The sequence below is a fragment of the Numenius arquata genome, chromosome 8 (assembly GCF_964106895.1).
Source record: "Numenius arquata chromosome 8, bNumArq3.hap1.1, whole genome shotgun sequence".
NCBI classification, from domain to species: Eukaryota; Metazoa; Chordata; class Aves; order Charadriiformes; family Scolopacidae; genus Numenius; species Numenius arquata.
The window spans coordinates 43,702,393-43,726,805 of record NC_133583.1 but is presented as its reverse complement, the minus strand read 5'-3'; the positions used below and the strand labels follow the sequence as shown (position 1 = coordinate 43,726,805).

The 24,413-nt window shown below is 38.2% G+C and overlaps 1 protein-coding gene across 1 annotated transcript; it reads left to right on the top strand.

Annotated features, from left to right (window-relative positions):
* Positions 1–388: 388 nt before the first annotated feature.
* BRDT (bromodomain testis associated) lies at positions 389–24,413 on the top strand. The gene is made up of 19 exons (XM_074151467.1): positions 389–580; positions 2,472–2,609; positions 3,362–3,491; positions 5,561–5,733; positions 6,855–7,226; positions 8,273–8,401; positions 8,607–8,795; positions 9,963–10,150; positions 10,227–10,519; positions 10,633–10,746; positions 12,277–12,399; positions 13,304–13,365; positions 14,537–14,727; positions 15,439–15,553; positions 16,848–16,989; positions 21,062–21,135; positions 21,890–22,092; positions 23,448–23,607; positions 24,336–24,413. The coding sequence occupies exons 1-19, from the start codon at positions 389–391 to the stop codon at positions 24,411–24,413; spliced, it is 3,066 nt and encodes a 1,021-aa protein (XP_074007568.1).

The following is a 24,413-nucleotide window of genomic DNA, read 5'->3' as shown; positions in this document are numbered from 1 at the left end:
GGACTCCCATCCGTGGAGCACATGGAGGCAGAGGATGTATTCCTAGACTTTGATAGATGAACTTTGGTGAGGAAGCTTATTTCTAGGTAAATCTTAGATCTCAACATGCCTCCTCTTTAAGCTTTTACAGATATAACTGTTTATAACCTAAAGAACTGACTTCTAGTGGTCCAGCACATCCAGTTATGTACTGTAAAACAAATATCTTGGTTAAACCATGAAGGTATACCTGTTGCTACGGTATTGACACTCCACAAACAGAAGTGAACATGTAAACAGCATTAAATCTAGATATCTTTAGTAAACACTCTTTATTTTTCTTTTTTCTCCCCCAGGTTAGGTGTATAATGAAGATCTCTGAACAAGTGGATATACAAACTTGCTAAAGATGTCTGTTCCAAGCCAACAGCATTCTATTATTATTAACCCGCCTCCACCAGAATATATAAATAACAATAACAGTGGTTGCCAAACAAACCAACTTCAGTACTTACAGAGGGTGGTCATGAAAGCCATGTGGAGGCACAACTTTTCCTGGCCGTTTCATCAGCCTGTAGATGCAGCAGCACTGAATCTTCCTGTAAGAACCATTTGGGAATCAGTGTTAATACATAAAGTATTGCAGGACTCGTGAATTATTGTTGGTTTAAAAGAGTTTTTTCTGATCCAACGGGTCATGGAAGACTACTTTCGCATATGAACTGCTTTCATTAATCCAAGTCTGCAAGAAAACTGTTTTCTCTCTGATTCATACTAAATGCTGCATCTTTGTTCACTTGCTTTCTGATCTGACACTGTTGTAAATCAGTATTTCTAAGGGATAATAAGAACACTTAGACAGGCTTCTTGGAGTTCCTGGATGTTGATGTTCTGATTTGTCTTCTATCCATCTCCCTGCTGGTTTAGTCATGTTTCTTAACACTGCATATGATTATTTTCTTTTTTGCCCTTTGAGGTTTTTTATTTTTAATATGAGCTGGCCAGCCTCCTTTGATGTCAAATACTTTATGATGGAAAAGCAGAGCTGATTGACCCCAAAGTAAATAAGCAAATCTGGATCCAGTTTGATGCATAGAAGTAATTGCACTTGTAGTACTCCTTAATTTGAAATCAACTTTAGCATCTTGCTCTGAAGATACCACTCTTGGTAGAGAAATAGAAAGGTGTTAAATAAACCCATCATTTTATTTCCTTTTTTTCTCTCTCTCTCCCAAATTAAGCAATTGTATTTAGTTCTCTCAAATTTCCAAGACTAGTTCTACAAAATCATTGGTTGTGTTTAGAGCAGACAAAAGCCTTTATCTGCAGCTGTTTCTTGTGACAAACTCATTTGGTCAGTTTGTCCAAAAGCACAGTCAAAGTGACTATCTTTCTGTGTCTTTTTCTTAATCTTTTTCCTTCTTGGAAGGAACTGTCACTTAAAGTTAATGTAAACGGTCATTCAATCAGAGTTGTAGCAACATTTGCAGCTGGCCTCAGGCCAGTTCTGCCTCTTTGGATTTCTAAGGCAGCCACTTGACTTCTAAAAGTATGTGTTAGTTCAACTGCTGCACAATAACAAGCAAACCTCTGGCTCCGTGGCAAGGACAATGAAAGTATTTGTCTCCTTTGCCTCTCTCCTTCAGGTGTTAGAATATGCAGAATGGACAATACTTATTAGCTGCGTTATTTAAATTTTTTCTTGGTTTTGTTTTGGTAAATTCAACAGTCTGCACTATGATGTATTTTGCTTTTTTTATTGCACTAAAACAAATTGTTGGGACAGCTTTAGAAGACTCTTGAAGTAGTAGTAACTTCACACAATTATAATGTATATGTGAACTTAATGGAGATATTCCTGTTATGATTTCTTAAATGCACCAGGAGGAAATTAGCCTCATGCTCCTAATCACAAGCCTTTTAGCCATGCTACTAAAATAATCACAATAGTTCGCATTCCAGCTGCCTTTCAGTCATATTGCCACATCTTCACTAGACTAACCCTGAGAGGAGAGCCAATATAACCCAGGGGATGAAGTATTTGATCAGCAATTGTGGAAACTTGGCGACTTCTTTTTGTCAGTGACTGAGTCTCTGTTTTTGTCAAAGTCTGTCTTTGGCTTCTTTTTCCCCCTTCGTTCTGTAAACTGGAGTGCTACTTCAGGTGAATGGCTTTGGGATAACAAACTAGAAGTACGTATACTTTTCATAAGTACTACTACCAGTATAGTTCTGGATCCTATTGAAATAAATACTCTTTGAAAGGTGGTTGTTATATGAAAGAGCAAGGAGAAAATATTATGTGAAGAGTTCCTGAACACCTACTTCTGTGGTACCTATGACTATGAGGGAAAGTTTTCCTTTAAATAACATTCCTTTCAACATAAATTGCAAGAAAAAATTGCATTAACTTTCATAACTAAATGTGTAAGAATCTTAATGTCCTAATACTAAAGATATCTGTTGTGCAACTAACTCTTTTGAAACTACAGGATTATTACAGTATTATAAAGAAACCTATGGACTTGAGCACCATTAAAAAGCGTCTGGAACACAATTACTACACAAAAGCTGCAGAATGCATTGAAGACTTTAAAACAATGTTCTTGAACTGCTACATATATAACAAGGTATGCAAAAGACAAGCGCTTACCAGTAACCAATTCCATTGAACAATGCAAAAAAGTCTAAAACAAGCAAATGGTTATTAGAGCCTGCACTAAATCAGTCAATGTCTTCACAATTTTTTTGAAACAATTTTCTCTGAAAAGTGGGGGGGCTTTGTTGCTAGGATTGACTAAGGGCATGTAAGTGAAGTCTAGCCTGCTGTTACAACAGCTGAGTGCACAGTCTTTTCTGCACAAGGATTCCACCTGCAAAATCTCTGGGTTTTAGTTGCAGAGCTCATGAACAGCAAGCATATACAGTGTAACTGCTATACAAGTTTAAGGAAAGCAACCCTGAGCTGTGCTGCATTCCTCCAACAAGTTTAACCGAACTTGGAGTGTGAGCATCTCCCTGTGCTTGGATGTTTGTTGGGTGTGCCTTAATATCTTTAAGCTCCAACAGCTTTCTTAAGAACATAGGAATGAGTAAGGGAGGTACAGATCTGCCCCCTTTTCCGTTTGTTGTGGGAAGTATGTGGATGTAAAGCAAGTAAGACTGTGCAATGGGACAGTGGGAGGTAGAGTATTTCAATAATGAAGCAACTTGTATTAAAGTGAGTTGGGGGGGCAGGGATGGCAAGGACTTGCAGACCTCTCTGTACTGTTGGGTTGTTTCAGTCTGTTGGAGCAGGATTCTGTAGACTTAATTTAATAAGGTAGTCCTCCAATGCTGTAGCCTCATCTTTACTCTGAATGTTACTGACTGTATTTTGCAGCCAGGTGATGACATTGTGTTTATGGCCCAAGAACTAGAAAAAGTGTTTATGCAGAAAATAGCCCAAATGCCACCAGAAGAAAGACTAGTGATTCTCAAGAAAGGAAAGAGAAAAGGAAAGAAGCCAGAAGGTAAGGCCTCTATTAGATGTTAAATTGTTTATATATTAAGCAAAAGCTGGAAACAGGGAATTCTCTGTAGCTTGTCACAACTCATCTCTCGAGCAATCAGGGTGTTTTCCACTCTTCCCAGAACATATCAAAAAGTAACAACATTGCTATAAGGCTTTAGCAGATTCAGTGCAGCCATAATATTTTTTTATAGGTATTAGCTAAATTTCCTAATTTTCTACTAATGAAGTGTGCTTAAGAGGGGGTAAAAATCAGAATTAATAACTTCATCAGTAGGGTAATAGCATAGCTTCACAGGCAAACTTCTGGTGAAATGTCCCTTTTCCACAAAAAGGGCTACTTAGTCTAGACATCTCAAACTTAAGAGGAAGTTACAGGGTAATTGCTTGAAGGGACATTGGGAAGCCTAATTGAAAGGGGCCAGGTGATCAGCTGTAACTTATTACTCATCACTGACTTCCTATGTCTTTTTAATTGCTCTTATAACCCGTTTCACCTGCACAAAGTGCTCATTTCTACAACTAAGCTCTCAACAATGCCAAAGAATAAATATTTATATTGATAGAAGTAAGACTATGCAGTGCCTGGAACCACATGTGCATCTCAATGTGTTAATTTGGAGGCCTCCAAACTAGTCTTCCAAATTGTTCTGAAAGTAAGGCTGTCAGTTGTTGGAGAAAGTGTTAGCTATGTCTTGAAAGAGCTGCAATACTTACCCTGATACCTCTTAAGTATTTACCTTCTGATAGCCATAGAACAGTGATCTTGGCTAGCTTGGTTATTACTTGGTCACTTAACAGATACTTCTTTTCAGCTATACAACTATACTGCTCTTAAGGGTCTCTTGGTGACTTCATTTGCTTCCTCTTACTGCTCTTTGTGGTGTAGTGGTCCTTGCTGTTGGTAGTATCTGAAAAAAAATGTTCCTTCAAAATAGTATTATAGTTTGATAGACCTCTGTAGCTTTCTCCTCAAGGTGTGTTTGAGGAGCAACACTAGCTTTCAGTGTTCTGGTAGGTGGATAAGGAAAGGCAGTGGATTTCTTGGTCCCTTCAGAAGAATTTTTAGGGGGAAGAGGAGAATACTCATCTGGCTTCCTGCTCTTACTAGCTTATTTGAGTAAAATCTCAAGCAATTCATTGCCTTGGCAGAACATGTTGGTTGAATAGGTAGAAGTGACTCCCAGAAAATATTTCTGTTGAGAAATGTTTTGGAAGCTCAGCCAGCTTTTTGGTTCCCAAATGATTGCAACAGTTTGTTCAGATGCTTTTGTAACACAGTCTTGCTGGTATTAATGCTGTTTAAGTTCCTCATTCCCTTTGCACACACAAATGTGCAGCTTGAACAAATTTTGAAATGTTCTAGGCACTTGGTTTTCAATTGGATATTACAGCATACTGTGATGATCAAGAAAATATTTCTGTCCTGTCTTTCCAGGCTTTAGCTTCAGAGATAGATCTATATACACAGCTTATTTCCCTTTTGAGGGAAAAAAAAAAACTGACTTCCATTTCAGAGAATGTCATGGTGTTATTCAGCGTTGTGTTATACAAACTAACAGGTGTGAACAGAGCTGAAAAAAGCATTACTAACCTCACCAGCCAAATCAAATACAGAAAAACATTGGTCTAAACTGTCCTTGAATAAGTGCTGGATATATGTAATATTGCTAAGCAATATATGCAGTTTTTACCTATGCTTAGGAAAATGAACTTTCATGATCCAGTTTGCACCCTTTGCTTCATCTTTATGTGTATGTAGAAAACAACTTGATTCTCTTCTTGGCAAGAACATTCCTACAATGTACAAATTTTAGTGTGATGTCCATCTTCACCTCTGTGGTTAATCCACAGCTTCCTAGAAGCCAAATATGTATAACTGGGTACAGTATTCTAGCTGAGGCACTAATGGTGCTGAGTAGAGGAGGATACCAATGTTGCTCTTCTTTACGGTTATTTGTGTAGTTTGGGTGTGGAAGAGTGGTTCTGTTGACAACTGTTCAATTTGATCATGAAAGAAAGCAACTGCAACATTTAAGTCTTTAAAACTTTCTGTTTTAAAATAACCAGAAATGCAGCAGCCCAACCCTGGGACTTCAAATGAACAAAGCGCAATGCAGAAACAAGCTGAAAGCAGTGAGCAGCCTCCAGTGATGACTCAAGAGCTACATCAGGTTACACTAGCTCCTTTGTCTGCAGCTCAACTGACTGCTTTAATGCCAACTGCAGTCCCTGTAACAAAAGTAAGTTTCCTCAAATAACTTTCAGAAAGAAAAGTATTGAAATTGGTGCTTCAGGCACTAACAGCAAAACCATAGGAGCCATGCATATTGCAGTATCTTTTCAGAACTTCCATTGTGATAGAAGATAGTAAGAGATCTCTATTAAATCTTCTAGGTGTCTGCGAAATAACTGGGCCAGTACTAATTCTAGAGACCAAGCAGAAATTGGGATGACTGCTGGGTACATCTTTTCTTAGAAATGTGGTATTAAAATGTTGTTCTCAAAGAAACAAAGTGAACTTTAAGATAGTTATTCTTGAAGTGTACTACTATACTTCTGCAGGCTTCACCTTGATGTAGAAACTGTTCTTTCCTTGAGGTGTAGATAATAGTTTCAGTATTAAAATAAAGCTTTTTCTATGTTTTATTTAATAATTTTGTGTTTTCAGTGTGAACCAAATGCTCGATTCCCCCCAAATAGCATGTTTGCTTAAACATTGTGTAACTAGCCTGGAAGGTTTTTGTAGCTCACAAAAGCAAATTCTTGTTAACTGCAATCTGAATTGTACATGAGCATCTGACATTTTTATCAGATAAACACTCTTGTATTGACTTGGTTTTGCTCTTCCAATGAGGAACAGGCACATGTCCCAGGCTCTCCTACAGTGTATATTTATACTTTACTGAAAAGTCCAAACACTGATGACAAAGCACACATTGAATCGCTACCACCCAGGTTAAAGAAAAATAGAGACAAACTTTGTACATAAAGCCCTCAACTAGCCTTACAATGAATTGCAGTAATTTTTTCCCCTTCCATGGCAGTCATGTTGTGGTAACTTCATAACTTACCACCTTCTTGGACTCTTCCCAAATGGCTAAAAACTGACCACAACCTGACCTGCAGTACACCCTGTTCTTTCCTTTACATTTAATGTTGACATTGGTGTGTTGATCTTGTAATGCCTTGTAGGTTTTCAGTCTAAACTTGTGGAAGTGTCACATTCTGCTCTGACTTCAATAGCTGTAAAAGTTCTGGAACTTTTTAGATATATTTTTGTGTGTGTGTACTCTGAAAGCTTGACCATTCTCTCACTGTTCTGGACACCTGTATATTAGACTGTAAAATTTTCTTTTCATAGGTAAAAAAAGGTGTGAAAAGGAAGGCTGACACTACAACTCCTACTACTTCAATAATCACAGAAAGCAGTGAATCTTCTGCAACATTTAATGAAAAAAAGGCCATTAAAGTATGCAGAGGTGAAAATGAATGTATGATACCAAATAAGTTTCTGAAGAGACACTTGCCAGATTCTCAACAGTCACTTGAAAGTCTTAAAAAGATTCAGTTGTCAGAACAACTAAAACATTGTAATGAAATACTTAAAGAAATGTTTTCAAAGAAACATGCAGCATATGCGTGGCCCTTCTTAAAACCTGTAGAAGTGGCATCTTTCTCACTTGGTGAGAACCAAGGGATCACCAAATGTCCTACAGACCTGGGAGCAATTAAAGTAAGTATGTTTCAAGAGAGAACCAGAATATTTGTATGCTTGCTTGAATAACTTGTGTAATGACTGGATTTTAATAATGTAAGCTGAAAATGTGTCACAAAAGCGGCTTTTCCTTTGAAAGAAATAATGGGCATAGAAACCATATATATTTATCTCTCTCTACAAACTAAGCCACAGCTCGCTGAAAAAAGTCTTCTAAATCTCATTGTGACTATGTGCATAGTGGAAAATCTATCTGTTGAACAAGCCAATATAAGTAGTGAGAGCATTACCATATCCATGAAGCACTTCCGAGCAGGCTGCATGTTAAGTATCTTTCAGTATGTATAAGCAATGCTGTTGCTAATGCTCTATAAAACAAAATGCAATTCTGTAATGTCGACTTCTGCTTCTCTCTGAATCTCATTACCCTTGGTGAAGTGATCTGGAACATCAACACTGGATAGTTATGCGACACCTTTCACATTTTCTGTGAAAAGGAACCCTTCTAGATGGAGATATGTGGCTAGTGCTTTGTGGACACTGGGCACACCTGTCTGCGGTTGAAGTATTTAGCCAAGCTAATATCTACCTTTGTGGGGAGTGTTGAATTTCAACAGTCTATTAACTATCTTGAAAACTGGCTTGTGCAATACAAAGGTTCTTTCCCAACTTCTAGCCCATTACTTTGACTTAAACAGCTATGGAATAGGCTTTGTATAAATGCCATGCTTAAAATCAAAACCAAGTACTGAGTGCAGGACCAAATAAAATCACTCAAATGTTGTGGTCTTGACCTAGTGCTGAAACTAGTACTAGAAAGTCCTTACAGCAAGTACAGTTAGAAAATCTGTTTAAAAGAGGAAATTCTCTTATTTTGTTAAAGGGACAATGCTGAAATGAGATGCAGGTCTTTCCATAATGGTTCTTAAAATATTTACTGCCTTGGTACAAGATGAACCTGATACTGGATGTCAAAATTCTTGTTTCTCCTCTTTTTTTGCTAGTTCATGGTGATGCTCTCTACTTTTAAGCCCTAAATGTGCATCAATTTTCTTTTTCTCTAGAAGAAAATGGATAATTTAGAATACAGAGATATACAAGAATTTGCTATGGATGTTAGATTAATGTTCATGAGCTACTACAAACATCATTCTCCAGACCATGAAATAGTTGCTATGGCAAGAAAACTTCAGGTGAGTTATCACTTAAGTCAAACCTGAAAAAGAGTATAACTATAAGATTCCTCTGTGGTCATTTCATGCCCTGATGTAGCATCTACTAATGTTAGCAACTACTATGTTGGTGTGTAGGTCTAGAATCAAGCAGCAACTTTGTAAAGCTTTTAGAAATCTTCAAAACATGCTGATCTCTCTGCTCTTCCCAAACCTAACTCTTTAGGATGTTTTTGAGATGCACTTTGCCAAAATTCCTGATGAACCTGTTGCAAGTGTTCCTCTGCTGCAGCCTACAAAAGAAATGACAGAAGCTTATTCTGGTGAGAGCAGTAATGATGACTCTTCAGAAGAAAAATCATCTGAAGACTCTGACGAGGAGAGAACAATGCACCTTGCAAAGCTTCAGGAGCAAGTAAGCATTAGTACTCAATGTGCACGACTTGTAATATCTCTGTCAATTGCAATTGTCCATCCTAAGGCTTAGCACCAAGAATCAGTTTTTAAAAGATTCTATAGGTATTTTTTTCCTTAATACAGAACTTTATTCCTGTTCCTTCAAATGACTCTCAAACTCCTAAAAAATAAAACTGTGTTGCTGTGGTGTGATAAGAGCATCCAGATACTCCAGATATAGTTTAGTGGCATATTCTTCTAACAATGCCATTTCCCTCATATAGTTGAAGAGCTCCGTTCTGCTCAGTCTCTTCTGAGCCACACAATAGCAAGTCATAAAATTCTACTTCAGAAAGTTCAGTATGAAGTAAAACAGAAGGAATCTCATGCTAATGCGAAGCATGGCTTTGCCTCACTGGCTAAGAGTTGAATGGGTCTTGCTCTTGCTTGAACATAATGCTTTGACCTTCTGCTGCTATATTGATAACTATGAGGAAAACTAGCATTTGTTCTGCTAGTCAAATGGGGGACAGTTTAGCTTTCAGCATTTATCAGAGTAGCACATACATCATCAATTTATAAACACATGTCTGTAAGACAGCCTTTGAAATAGTGAACTATTTCAGTGTGTCTGAACTCTAATTCTCATCATCTGTCTATCTTCCTTCTAATTCCTATGAGGTTTCAACAATTTTGTGTTAGGCCTTTCTCTGAAGCTGTTAGTATTTCCCAACTAGCTATTTTATATTGCAAAAGATCTGGGGTTTATGGGTTGAAGATGCACAAGCCCAGTCCCACTAGCCTAATTGAGTAATGTTGTAGAGGTCTAACTTAAAGCACTTATGTGCTTCCCAAATGCTTGAAATTAAAGAGAAACTGCTGGATACTCCTACAGTGATTTTTTTTTTTTTTTGCTTTTTTTTTTTCTTATTCTTCACAGGATGCTAGAAGACATATTTTATGCAGACATTTCTAACATTATAAGTAGCCTTGCATCTTCTATATACATAGTCTGTGACTAATTCATACTATAGTAAGATGCTTGGAAAATAAACCTCGTTTGGAAAGCAAACATTCTATTAATATCAGCTCAGCTGCTACAGATCCCCTGTGATATTTAGGGCCAGTTTATTGTTCATCATACACTGCCTAAGACTATCAACATTTTCATTTTTTTTTTTGATAGCTTAAAGCTGTTCACCAGCAGTTGCAGACTTTGACCAGAGTATACTTACCTAGACTGAAAAAGAAAAAAGGGAAGGCTAAAAGGGAAAAAAGTAAGAACAAGGAAAAAGCCAAAATAAAAAGCCTGATTCAAAAGAAGAAAAATCTAAAACACAAGAAGAAATCTAAGAAAAAGCTGTCTTTAAACTTGTAAGTGTGGGTGACTTGTGTGGGTGTCAAATTATTTTAAACTGCTGTTACTGCAGTACACTTTTTTTTCTTGTAGTCAGTCAAAGAAAATCATGCAGCAGGTCTTGTTGGCACATAAGTCAGAAGATGAAGATGGTGCCAAGCCTATGAATTATGATGAAAAAAGACAGTTGAGTTTGGACATAAATAAACTCCCTGGAGATAAGCTTGGGAAAGTAGTCCATATAATACAGTCAAGAGAACCTTCACTGAGGAACTCTAACCCTGATGAGATAGAAATAGACTTTGAAACTTTAAAGGCTTCAACACTTAGAGAACTAGAGAAATACGTGGCAACCTGTTTGAGGAAGAGACCTAGAAAGCAGCGGGGTACGTTGCATAAATAATGCTTTTAAAACAAACAAACCCCCCCAAAAAAACCCACAAACCAACTAGATTTGTTTTCTGTTTTGCTGCAATGTTAACTTCTGTTTCATGTACAGGTAAACAAACAAGGAAGTCAAAAGAAGAACTTAATTCTGAGAGGAAACAAGAGCTAGAGAAGAGACTGCTGGATGTCAATGGTCAACTAAACCCAAAGAAGGAGAACCTCAAGTGTAATGTGACTCTTACTTTTACTCATTTGCAACAGAAATGGCTTAAGCCCAAGGGGAGAAACTCATTTTATGCACTGTTATGCAGATGAGGACTTTCTTCTGGGAATAGTTGATGTCTTAAGCTTCCCATTGCTAGTCTTAAGACTCTTCCTATGTTGAATGAGCTGGAGTCACATGAGCAAATTTGGTCAGTTACTTGCCCTGCCTAAAATATCTTCCTTATTCTTGCACCTAATCCTTTATTACAGGTGAAGATAACAGATTCAGAGCTTAAGGGACACTGAACACCTTCTCCATTACATATGAAAACTGGGGGGGGGGAGGAGGAGTGTCCCACAGTCTATGTATTTGTTTGCAATTCACTTTCTGTGGCTTAGATTAAAGAATAACAAAATCTAGTCATACTTGTTAGATTGCAGCCCCACTAATGCTGTTATGCTAGTAAAACTTCTGCCTCGGTGACAGGAGTGCTGTGTTGCCTTATCCTTAAGCAAGTGCCCTAGGAGAATCAATTCAGTTTTTCAGGCAATAACATGTTTCGATATCAAAGCCAGAAAGTCAGTACATACATGAGCATATCTACACTTAACTGGTGGCTCTTGTCAGGGAGAACAGATCAATACAGCTGATGCTACTATTATAGGACAAGTTGTTTCTCATTAAACTAGTGAGTGCTATTATTGCCCTCTATCGGATATCTATTAAGCTCCTACGTAAAAGCAGTTCACTGAAATGATAGAAGCCCTGCAAGACACAGGCTTGCATCCAGTATTAGCTCAGGCAACAGTCTTCCTGTCTGGTATACATGATGGCTTGAAAACATTCTAGAAATAAAAGCTTAAAGAAGCAGCTGAAATCAATTGGGAAGGATATGTTGTGGAGAGAGGGTGAAGGCAGGCCAGGGAGTCTTTACAACTGGCATCTGGCTTTTTTACAAGGAAGAGCTTAAGCTGGCATTTAACAAACACTTGTGTCCAGGGAAACAGGTATCCATGTAGCTTCTCATTTTCAAAGCTTCCATCAGAGCAACACACTTTGAAAAAGCTTTTTTGACTGCAAAAATCGCTATAAACTGAGTTAGATCAACCTTGCAGATGTAAAAGAGTCAGATGGTGGGGAGGTGGCAAAAGATGACAATTCTGGAGTACATATGGCTCGGGAAAGAGGAGAGTTGGCTATAGATAAAGGCCTCAGCATGCAAGTCTGGCAGTAGGAACAAGCACAGAAACAGGCTTTTGACAGCAGTAAAACTTATGGGGGAAATTGCTTGAATTGTGTCTTAAGACAGCGCTGTTTTAACCTACTTTAGGATTGTAAACTGTGTGATTATAACTCTTCCTTGGCTATTTCATTCATTCAACTAGCTCCTCTATAAAGCTCCAAATCCACTGTTAAATGGACAGTGGACAAGGAAATAGCAGAAGATGAACTTTTATATGGTAAAATAAACCTAGCAAGGTTGATCCTAGTCTTGCATATAAAGTATGCTCCACTGCAGGTTGTTCTAAATTCTTTCTTTTTCTCCTGCAGTTGAAAACAACGCTGAGTGCAGTATTGGACCAAGCAGACTGAGCAACAGCAGCAGCTCCTCAGACTCTGGCAGCAGTACTAGCAGTGGTTCTAGCTCCTCAGATAGCAGCGACTCTGAATCAGGTCAGAGAACTTCCTCTTTTGTTTGTATAGGCAAAACATCTGCCTTCTCAGTTAGCATCTACTGTTCCATGTGCTTACCCAAGGACTTCACTTACCCTTGTAGATTTGCCCCATATTGAAGGCTCAATTCCAGTGCTATTAAACTAATGTCTTGAGTTTGTAGGTTAAAAAATCCCATTACAATATCCACTCAACCTATCAGTGAAAAACTTTAAGTACCAAAATTAGCTAGAAGAAGGTCTGTGACTTGATTATTGAGCTATAGCTTATTCTTGTGGATTTGATTCCTTTTTGAAAGTGTGATGTACATTATTTTCATCTTCTGGTCCGCAGCATGAAGGGTGTCTTACCTTGTGGGTAAGGATTAGTCCCTAAACTAAGGGACAGAAGTGCTAACAGCATTGACTGCGGAGCCAAAGTCTACCCTGGCGCTTAAGCTCTCAATCTTGTTCAAGGGACAGTACAGTGCTTTAGCATCAAGATATCAGAATGATGTTTCTCTCTGTACACAGAAGTCTCTTTAGTTTTCTAGCACAGAATAGATCTGCCAAGCTGGAGGTCTCCGATGTGGGTATCTGTGTGAGGTAACAGTGTGAGGCGAGATGAATGCTTGCCCCTTTGCAGTGTGGGGAAGCAAACACAGTGAAGTCATTGATGGCAGAAAAGACCATGATCCTGCAGGAATCTTTGTGGTTTTTTTTATATCTGGAAGAAGCTCTATAAACACATCAAGCTGAAGTCAAAGCATTCAAGATAAGAATGTTCCTTTCACTGTGAGGTCTGGCTCTCTAGGTATAACTGCAGTTCGCATCTCGTATGTGTGAATAATGAAACATGTGAAAGGCTGACTTACTTTTTTTCCATCCCTCTCTTTCTGCCTACATTGCTGTATTTACAGTTACAGAAACCTGCTCAAAACAGGCTGGAGCCAGGCAGAACTGTCCAACTTACATGGAAAAGCCTAAGGTAAACTGACTGGAATGGATATAACATCTTTGCCCTAGAAGTTGTTTCTTACCCACAATGGTATTGGAAACGACACAACTTTATCAGGAACTAATGAATACGACTTGAATGCTATTTCTTCTGTAGGAGTGATTTACATGGAGATGTAAAAACTGCCACTTGTTAAAAGTAGCTTATGTATCTGTATAGAAACTGACATACTGGGAGATCTCCTGAGGTTTTTTGCCTCTTACAATCATTGTGGTAATTCTGTGGTGGGTGAAGGAGAAGGGAAAAGAAGAGAGGGAGAGAATGCTCCATACACCCCACCCACCCCCCCCAAAAAAAGAAAATCCTCTCCAACTTGATCTTTGAGTATAGGACTGACCTAATAAACAGTGCAAACCCCACTTTAATATTTATCTATGAATAACCTCATTTCTACACCTGAAAATAAATAAATTGTACAATGCTATTCATTTTCAGGATACTTTATATTACTTATTATGATGGTATTACAAGCAACAGAAGTTTTATCTAGAAATAATTTTTAATGTCTAAGATTGAATTGCTCTATTCCTGTACATACAATGGCTGCTAATTCTTGCCAGTGTTAGCTGCCTTTCACAATTTCCCTTGAAGCTACCAGACATAGGGGCCTCACACTTCAAAGCAAGATCACAGCAAAGCCTTCATTCTTCTTACAATAGACTTGCTTTCACTTAGAGTGCTTAGTTGGATACAGGAAACTAGGCTGCAAATTTATTATTCAGCTGCTCCTTCTGCATCTTCATAAGCAAAGACTGAGGGCAGGAATTATGCAACACCCTTTTTTTCCTTAAAAAGTGCAATCTCTGCAGTGACAGAATGACAGCAATAATCTTGAGAAAACAGGATATAGGAATTAAGCTTCAGCTTGGTCGTTTATAATGGCCCCTAACTGACTTTGAGTAACAACAAACATCATACTTCAAATCCTCATGTTATGTTTTGTTCTCTGTATCCTTCATACCAAGGCAATGCACTTCATGGGTTTTTGTCATCTACACTCTTAGAAAATGCTAGATTAGTATCATGTTACAAGGACTACTGAATCCTATAAACAGTGCAATGGGGTGGTGGTGGGGAAGGGGGATCAAAGAGCTATAAAAATTAAGATTTGGCTGTATTAACTACTGCAATATCTTTCTAGAGAATACCACTGTGTTTGCAGAGGACATCCTGCAATGCTGTTCTGCAAGCACAGCCCTCATCCCTTACTAGTAGCTTGCAAAAACATGGATCATCTGAACTGCAGCAGCTCTCTCCCAATGTACTGCAGAGGCTTCAGCCTTTACAGAATAGATCACTTAAACCATCAGAACAAAATTCCCAGTCTCCCTCAGGTAACATCTCTATGGCTAGAAGCATGGCTATATTTGACTGCTGAGGAAAGAAGGGATGGCAGAACTAATGTAAGCTTATCTTGGAGTTTTGCAGGTTATCAAGTGGGTAATAGGAAGTTGTTGCAGGGTACGGATTATAAAGATCATGATGTAAATAAAACGTGGCAGCACTAAGGACTGCCACTAAGTTCCGATTACTGGGGCATTTGTGGCAGGCCAGAAGACTATTAAAACAGGCCTCCCTCTGATGAGATGGAAAATGATACCTTAATGAACCTAGGGTTACAGGAAGTGCTGAACACCTTAAAGCAGGAATTAGATGCTTAAACTCAGCACTGCTACTCAAGTTCATGTCTGAAATCCCTATTAGCTAAACTTAAGGCTTGGTGCCATAGGACCTCTGAATTGATAGCTGTTGTCTAGACATATAAAATATTAAGTTGCTTAGAAAATTGATCCAAGGAGCTTTTTATTTCAAAATGTCTGATAACTTCAGAGACTTCTGAGTTTTTGGTAAAAGACAGCTCGAGCTGATAACTGATTAACTGAGAAATCAATTAAAAACTAATTAAAAATAACTGTCTCAAATTGTGCAGCTAGGATACATATCTTCATATCCAGTTAATCCACAGATCTAAACAGTGACCTAATTTTGAGATGTAGGACTGCACTTTGCATGTTAGGGGAAATCGTATGCTACTTCTTTCTTGGGTATAATCCCAGCTGTATCTGCTTTGCATGATGTGCCAGACCAGCAAACTCCTCAGAGTACTCCAAGGACAAATCAGTCTTCTGTTGCCCAGTGCACACGTGTTCTTCCAGAGGTGAATATGTGCTTCTCTCCAATGCATTCATTTCAAATAACTTCTTCAAAGCATGTTCTTACTCATTAAAACAAGATCTAATCTAACATTCCAAGCTTGAATTTGATGCAATGAAGGCCACCTAATGTTTATGACAAAAGTTATCTAAAATTCCACTAACAAAGTTATTCTTATCCTTTAATAGGGCATTAATTCATTGCCTGTTGACTACAACAAAAAAGGAAAGAGTTTGGCTGATCAATATATCAAGTTTATAATGTACCATAAAGCTTATTTTATTTTCAGTGCTATAACTTAAGTGACCCTTGCACACTTACAGGTTAAAAGCCCACCCTGTAAATCTACAGTTTCACAAGAGATGGGCAGCTTACACTATATGTTCCTGTTTTCTAGAAATATCAATCTCATAAGCTCAGTAATACTCTGAAGACTATAGAGGCTATCCTAGAAAAATGTGTTACTTTTCCTTTGTGTTCCTAAAGCCATGGAAATGGGCTTTCAGGGTCATAGATGAGGTTGTGAAATATTTAGGCACTGCTGATATCTGTCTTAATATGTTCTTGGATAGGATCCTGGTTAGAAGGGCCTCCGTTACAAGGGAAGTTATTGATGTTACTGCAGCAGCATGATTTCTTGCATTTTAACATGTTTAACTATCTTTCTCAACATGATTTCAAGCATAGCTGCTTTAGCCAGTTTTTAATAGCTTTTATTTTTCTGAAATGGATAGAAACTACCACTTGAGTCTATAAGCATAACAATGTGTCCTGTAAGAAAGGAAGAAGAGCAACTTGCCCTTCCCCATTTGTGTCCACTATCCAAAGGCAGCAAGTCTATTATCTTATGATGTTCAGGTTTGTGCAACACCTTCCCCAGTTCAAGAGGGCTACTACACAGTCTTGCACAGAGGGGAAAAACTACCCCTGAACTGGAGTAATACAGCTGTCCTTCACCCTGACCTATAAGCTAGAGTGGAGCAGCTGGCTTTACAACAGTAAAAGCCAACTTCTATTATGTTGTACCATGTTAGGGGTTAAAGAGGGTTTCTTGTTCTACCCACTCCATCACTTGGCATCTCTGAGCAGTTCATGTTCTAAATCCAAAGTGTTAATGTAAGAACTTGCTTTGACTAGCATAATATGAATGAAATCTAATTCTTTCCTGGTGTTTATAGGAGCTACAGCTACAACAATTTACTGCTCTAAGCTTCTACATCTTTAACCTGCTGCTGTATAATAAAAATCCATATGTTTAGCACTTCAGAACATATTTTGAAGTCTAACTTCTTTTCTAGGTATCCAACACAACTTTCCAGGCTGGCAGCAGTGACTGGAGTGAACAAGCTGAGAAAACAATACATCTAGACAAATCAAATAAACTTCAAAACAAGGCCAGTGAGAGAACTGCTGATTCAATATCCATGTGTCAAGAACAAAGTATGTATTGTCATAATAAAAACTGTAACTGATATCAGAGGTGCAAAGTTAAAAATGTATATGAATCTGGTTTAAAGAAATAAAATGCTGAACAGTTGTACATTAATTGGTTTGCAGAATAATGGAGGGGGTGCAGTTTTCCCTTCTTCATTCTTTTTCTTTTTGATTTGCTGCTTAAAAAAAAAAAGTTAAGTTAAATGGATGCTTGGTTCTTGTTCTTTTTGATTTAAGAACTTAGCTTTCTGAATTTAGTATTAGGCATAGGTAACCCAGTCTTCCAGAAAGTCTGAGAGAACCAATGCTTCAATCTGTCTAACCTCACTGGCCTTTAAGCTGTCTTCTGCTGAAGCTTCTTCCAAAGGCATTTTGTGTGTGTGTTTTGAGTTACCATCTCCATCTCTTGGTGACAAGGATGTGACAGTAAAGCAATGTCAAATGGGTTTTCACTGTGGAACAAATCTGCAATTATTATAAGAACACGGGTTCCCTGAAAGCTGCATTCCATATAGGCTTGCACATATTTCAAACTACAGAATTCTGAGCTGAACATCCATTCTGAGAGTCTAGTGTTAACAAACATGATTGTTTTGGTTCCTTCTTTACTCTTTTCTCGCTAGACTACCGGTATAGACTTGAACAGGGGAGGGAACAAGCTTCTGGAAACTTGATGAAATTAAAAGGCACAGATGTCTTACTGATGAACTCTCATATAATAATGCTGGGTACTTGAGTAGTATTAAAGCAACTCTAAGAATTGAGATTTAATTTTCTAAAATGTTCTAACCAGTATTTTCATGGTGTTAACACACCTGTGCATACACATACTGACCCCTTTTGTTTAAATTTGTAGCAGCTGGTACATGGGTTCCATGGATTCAACTAATAATCTTTATTTAGAAAGTTTTGAGGCTGCTTAAAATTTTAATTCCTGTCCGGTGTACTGCATGACTGTGACTAGCAAGAGCTTGATGTTATCTTAATATGTTAAAGGACTAGGAAAACAAGCAGAAACAAATCGAGCTTGCTGTTTTAATATTTACAGAAAAAAAAAAAGGCAGAGCGAAAACTATTGGGAAACCTTGTTCCCCTCCATACTTAATTGTTTACTGATTAGTCTCTATCCCTCTTAACTTTCTATTCCTCATCCTCATTTAATTTGTACTGTTTCTATCTTCTCCCCTTTTTCAAAGCATAGTTGTGTGGGCAGTTGTAGAGGAGCTCCTGTGTTTAACATGGGAACTATCCAGTCATGAGACTCTGCCTTTGAGTACACTTGAGCTTCAGTATTATGTTGCACAGCAGAGCTTTTAACACTGTTACGTGAGTGTGGTTACCTGCCCCCTTCCATAATACAGTGGTGTTTGACTGTTTTGGCAATGATACATGCCCCAGCTGTACTCGGTGTTATCTTAGACTTTCCACTATTAACTCCTGTAGAAAACTGGAAGGAGTAGGGGTGAAATGCAGGATTTGAGGTTTTGTTTTTTTCAAACAACAAAAACTTTGCTTAATCTGGAACTGTTGTAGGGACTGTAATCTATTGATAGTGTCAAGAGAGCTCAGTACTAGATGCATTTACTTAGATGAAACCAGGGAAACTCGTTTTAGAATTGGATGCTTAGAGCAACTCACTGAATTTTGTAGACAATCCCACCATCTCAGGCATTTCTGTGAGGTTACCTGCATCTCCGAAACAAGAGTTCTTGATTTTAGACTTATGACCCTCCAGTATGGGTGCAGGTTTGATGTATTGCTGAATTGAGTGGTGGCTTGTTAAGAAGCTTAACTTATGAAACCAGTAACCACAAGCTTCCCTTCAGATTAAAAAGCAGTGTCTCTCAGTGAGAGGTTCTGGGAAGTAGCTCCAAAATGCATGTTTCAAAGCCCGTTGCTGCAAATACTTGTGACTCAGCCTTGTATTCCTGTATTATATCTAGAGCTTTAAGACAGACAAGACTATAAACTTAAATTCCTCGTAAGTTTGCTTCAGGTACATCTTGGTGGGTATAACAGGTTGATCAAATTTATCTTAACAGTGGATCTAGAATTCATGAGAATGAAGATACCAGGATTTGGAACACTCTTCAATAGTACTTGAGAGTCTTCAGAGGTTTCTCATCCTGTTTTATTTCACTGTATGGTGAAAACTCTCCTGCTTACTTACATTCCCTCTAAGGTGGTATATTTGTGTGGGGGCCTAGGGTAAAGGTCTGTTCTTATCTTGATTTTTTGGAGGCTGCTGAGGGTTTGATACTCTGCCTTCAGCATTCTAGATTCAAGCATCCAAAACCTTTATCCTTTGCATAAAAAAAAAACCCCACCCTTATTTTAAGTTTCTTATTAAACATTTACTTAAATACTGAAACATCTTAAACTGCAGTAGAGGATCATTGCTGAATGATATAAAATGTATTGGTTTTTTCTGGTTCTAAGATAGTGGCTTTTTCAGAGTATTGGATTAGATATTAGGAAGAATTACTTTACTGAGAGAGTGGTCAGGCACTGGAACAGCCTGCCCAGGGAGATGGTGGAGTCACCATCCCTGGAGGTATTTAAGAAACATGTAGACATGGCACTTCAGGGCATGCTCTAGTGCCCGAGACTGTTGGTTTGTGTCTGTTTGGTGGTTTTGGTGGTTGGTTTTTTTGTCTGTGTTTTTTTTTTTTTGTGGTTGAACTCGATCTCGAAGGTCCCTTCCAACCATGAAGATTCTGTGATTTTCATCCTAGGAGCTCTTTTGAAAGGGAATATAACAAAGCAATACATAAGACACTAAAAAACCCAAACACCTACCCTACAATACACAGCTTTTGTTAACAATGTGGTATTCTAGCCAGTCTGTAGTATTACAAAAGTCTATTTTCAGTCTTACTATAGCAGTAGGAAATTGTATCTCTTCCTGCATTTAAAAAGTTTTTCGAAGTTGTAAAAGGTTTGGAGAAAGTGTTTTTTATATCCATAATATGGATATTCTACAGTAACACAGTACATCAGACCTGATAATCTGAAGTTAGTATTGTCAAAATAGCACTTCTGCTTTAGCTATCTTACAGAGTATTGGGGTTTTTTTTTTCCCTCATAAGTAATACAGAAGTAACAGCATAGAGTATTCATACACCCTGTAGGCTACTGGAAATGTGATGACTAGCACTTACTAGCTGACCTATTTGCCTTTTTTTTTAAAAAAAAAAAAAAGGAAGTAAGCTGGAGAGCTTTAGGCAAAACAAATTTACATGATGAATGAGGTACTCTTAAATAATGCTGGAATTATTGACAGGCTGAGAGAGCTGGGGTTGTTCAGCCTGGAGAAGAGAGGGCTCCAGGGAGACCTCATAGCAGCCTTCCAATATCTGAAGGGAGCTACAGGAGAGCCGGAGAGGGACTCTTTGTCAGGAAATGTAGTGACAGGACAAGGGGTAATGGTTTTAAATTGGAAGAGGGGAGATTTAGACTAGATATTAGGAGGAAATTCTTTACTGTGAGGGTGGTGAGGCACTGGAACAGGTTGCCCAGGGAAGCTGTGGATGCCCCATCCCTGGAAGTGTTCAAGGCCAGGCTGGATGGGGCTTTGAGCAACCTGCTCTAGTGGAGTTGTCCCTGCCCATGGCAGGGGGGTTGGAACTCAATGATCTTTAAGAAGGTCCCTTCCAACTCTAACCATTCTACGATTCTATGAATTAAAATGGAAAAGGGCTGAGTGGGGAGGAGCTAGGACAGGAGGTGAGCGACTAGTAAGGTGCTCTCAGAAAGCTGAGACTTTCTGACCATACTTTTTGGGCATTCTGCTGGTACCTCTCCTAGAATTAACCAGGAGTTAATTTCTCATCTGTAGTTGATCTTAACCATTCCATTCCCTGCCCCAAACTGAAGAGAAGTGGTCCAGTTCAACTTAAGCTTAGGAAATGTTTGGGAGCATTTCTGTCATTCTGAACTAAAGAATAATAAGAAGAAAAAAAATAGTGTAAATTCTTAAGTCAGTTTCTAGAATGACTGAATTTTTATCATTTAAATTTGAGGAAACATAGTCCATAAAATCAATGTGAGTGAAAAATTTTTTTTTTTTTCCCATCAGGTCATTGTACACCTAATGATAAACCTAATGGTGAAAGCACGCTAGAGCCAAAATTCAAAATTCTTTCAAGAAAGGTAAGTGTTGCTCAAGTCCTATTTGAGGAGGAGAGCCTGAGTACACCTACTAAGATAAATAATTCTCTGTCCTGGGATCTTCTCTGAAAATCTGATGATTGACTCTTTATGATTCAAATATTCAGCGTCTGATAGGTCTTGGGCGTTGTTATAACCTGTACAGGTTATAATCTCACTTATAGTGCTACAAACAAAAATGATCTGTGGGCTCTGGTTCCCTTCATAAACATATGACCACCTACTAGAAGCAGTATTTCTTAAGAATACTGGCTTTATGCTGTCTTAAGGTGAAGAAAATGCCATTAGATGTAAGGGGGAGAAAACACAGTTATTTAAAACAAACAAAACCCACAAGCCTACTACAAAACTACTGTTATATAAGGATTATGTATAGAAATGAGATGTTCTCTGTATTAAAATATTGTTAATGGACCTTGCATATGCTTAAGGAATAAGTTTTTTCTGGAATTAAAAAATGGAGAGGTCAATGTAAAGGTAAGAACAGCTACAAACATGAACAATTTTTAGCATATTGCTAAAGAATCTCAAAGTTGATGAGAAAACATTTTGAAGACTGCTTTGCTGTGTTTGTACTAATATTTTGCCAAAGTAAGGATATTTTGTTGTAGATATTCCCAAATAGGCCCAGTCAAAACAACATTGTGCTAATGTAAGAACTAAGCAGGAAATGGATGATTAGTAGTTGTACAGTATTTCTGCTTCTTCCATGTTTTCCTTTTTCTAATAACTTCAGGATACAGGATTTAAGAATATAGATTCCTGGGTAAGCTTATGTAAAACGATGATGCTTCCAGCTCCAGTAAAAACATCTGCTGAGAGCTTCAGACAGTTCAGGAAAGCAGCGTTAAAGAAGAGGAATGGGCAAGTCCGGGAGTTAAAAAGGCCTCTGGTGCAAGCTGAGAGGGAACAGCAAAACCTTCCTCAAGAAAAAGAGAGGTTTGTAACCACGTATGTTAAAATATTATTCTATTTTTTGCTTGTATGGTACTGGATGGCTCAGTTATTCAGGAACAAGTGGTTTGGATTAGGTAGTAGCCATGTGTCAGATGAGGGAGGGAGCTGTACCACTCTAAGCACAACTGCACATCCAACATGCACAAAGTGGCTTTTTCTTTTGCAAATCAGTGTCATTTCAATTGCAAATCAGTATCATTTCAGCAAAGAAACTTCTTAGGGACGCCTTTGTTGTTGTTGTCCTCTGGAGCACTCAGTTCCTCTGGTCATGACCAGAATTCACACCTATCCTCAATATCTTACTTTCCTATATCTGTAGCCAGGAAAATCCCCATCTTCCCCATCGGAAGGGAAAGCCAGATAATCTAGTCTTCAAGGACTTGATGTTAACATAGCTAAAGGAGTTCCAGTATGCACCACTTCAGCCAGCAGAATTCTTTGCATTGCTGTAGAGAAACACATTCAATAAGCTACTGCTGTAGTATTCTTCCCTAGTTGTTTGCAGCCACTGTTTTAGTGAGTGCCCACATATGTACCCCAGTGTGATGTCTATTATTATGCTGAGTGGGATACTCGATTGCCTACTAATTACTGCATTGCAGTAATATCTTAGATTGCTGTTTGCCGCTTGTTTGAAGCTCTGTTTTTGGTTCCCTCTTCAATAGTCTTGATTTTTTTTTTTTTTTTTTCCCTTCTCTGTTTGACCCTGTGAAAGATAGGCCTGGGCTAGTTCATAAATTCTCCTGCTCATCACTGGCTGTATTAGAATAAGTCACTTGTCTGGAGTGTACGATTTTAATAAACAGAGCATTTGAGAGACTTGAGTACGCTTCTTGTTCAGAATGTATAGCGAACAATCCAGGCATCTTCAGCTACTACAGTTTTTCATGAGGAGGAAACTGGGCATGTAGCTCTGTGGAATAAGACATTACAGATGCTTGCCTGAAATTAGTGAAATCTAACTCGAATAACTAGTTGAAGAGAAAGCAGGTAGAAGCAAAATATCACGGGCCAAGAAAGTAACAGAAATTTGTGCGTGTGTGTACGTCAAAGAAAGTGCGTGTAAGCTTTGTGTAGCATGTATATAAATCCTGTGTGCAAATAGATTGGAAATGGAACATAGGAAACCTTATCCTACTACAGCCCAACAACTGTGAGCACATACCTATTGCAAAGGGAAATTACATTGAATCAACATGTAAAACAGAATCACAGTTTGAGTGCTATGCAGTGAATTTAAGTTATTCACAGAATTCTCTTCAGGTGCAAAGGCTTGTTATGAAGAAAAAGAAGAAACAACTTTTATCCTATACTGATCTCTCCTGCTTTCTTTAAAGTGGCCATGAAGGCACAGGATTGGATGCCATGGCAGCGACAGACTGTGAGCCTCAAAAAGAGCAAAAGAGCAAACAACTGCCTGAAGCTCAACAACGCACTCTTGTTCAAGACCGTAACTTGGCTAGAAAAATGGAACAAGAACGCAGGAGGAGAGAAGCAGTAAGTTGCTGACTCTTGCCAGCTGATTTTGTATCAACTTTAGTAGACAATAAAAAAATGTTAGCTCAGGCCCTTACATTAAAGGGCCTGAGTGACTGAAAACAACAGAACTATGCTACCTGAAGAGCTAGTGCAGAAAATAAAATAGGAAACTCAAAGTAGGTCTTCAAGTGGCAGAATATGAAAAAATATCTGCTTGGTCCTATTACTCCTATAAGCTTAGAAAAATTGCATGGTAGAAATAAAATTTTAAAGGGGAGCTCCTGCCCTTTGAATAACTTCAAACCCCAAGGCTTACAAGCTGCCAATCTTCAACGTATTCCATGTCAACAAAAGTGCTAGTCATACTGTTCCAGTCTAAAATATCAAAGCTGAGCCTTTTTAAAACTGACTTACTGTTTTTATTGGTGTGTGTTACAAATGTTTCTTAATTGCTACTATTTTTTTTTTTTTAGATTAAGCATTTAAAAAAATTCATATTGTACAAGGGAATCTAGAACTGCAGTGTGAGGTCACGCTAGATTCAGATAAGGTCTACTGAAGCTTTTGTCCCGTTTAGCTCTTTTAAGAGGGGACTTGAACAACATGCATCCTCAAACTTATAATAACAGAGGAAGCATACGCTTTTGGTAAAGGAGCTTTGTATTTTTTTCTTAAACCTTTGTTAAATATTTCACCTGCATAGTATTAACTAATGCTCTGAAATACACTAATGTGCTTTCTTGCAGATGGCTTGTACAATTGATATGAATCTGCAGAGCGATATTATGGCATCTTTTGAAGAATATCTCGAGTGCCAGCTGTAG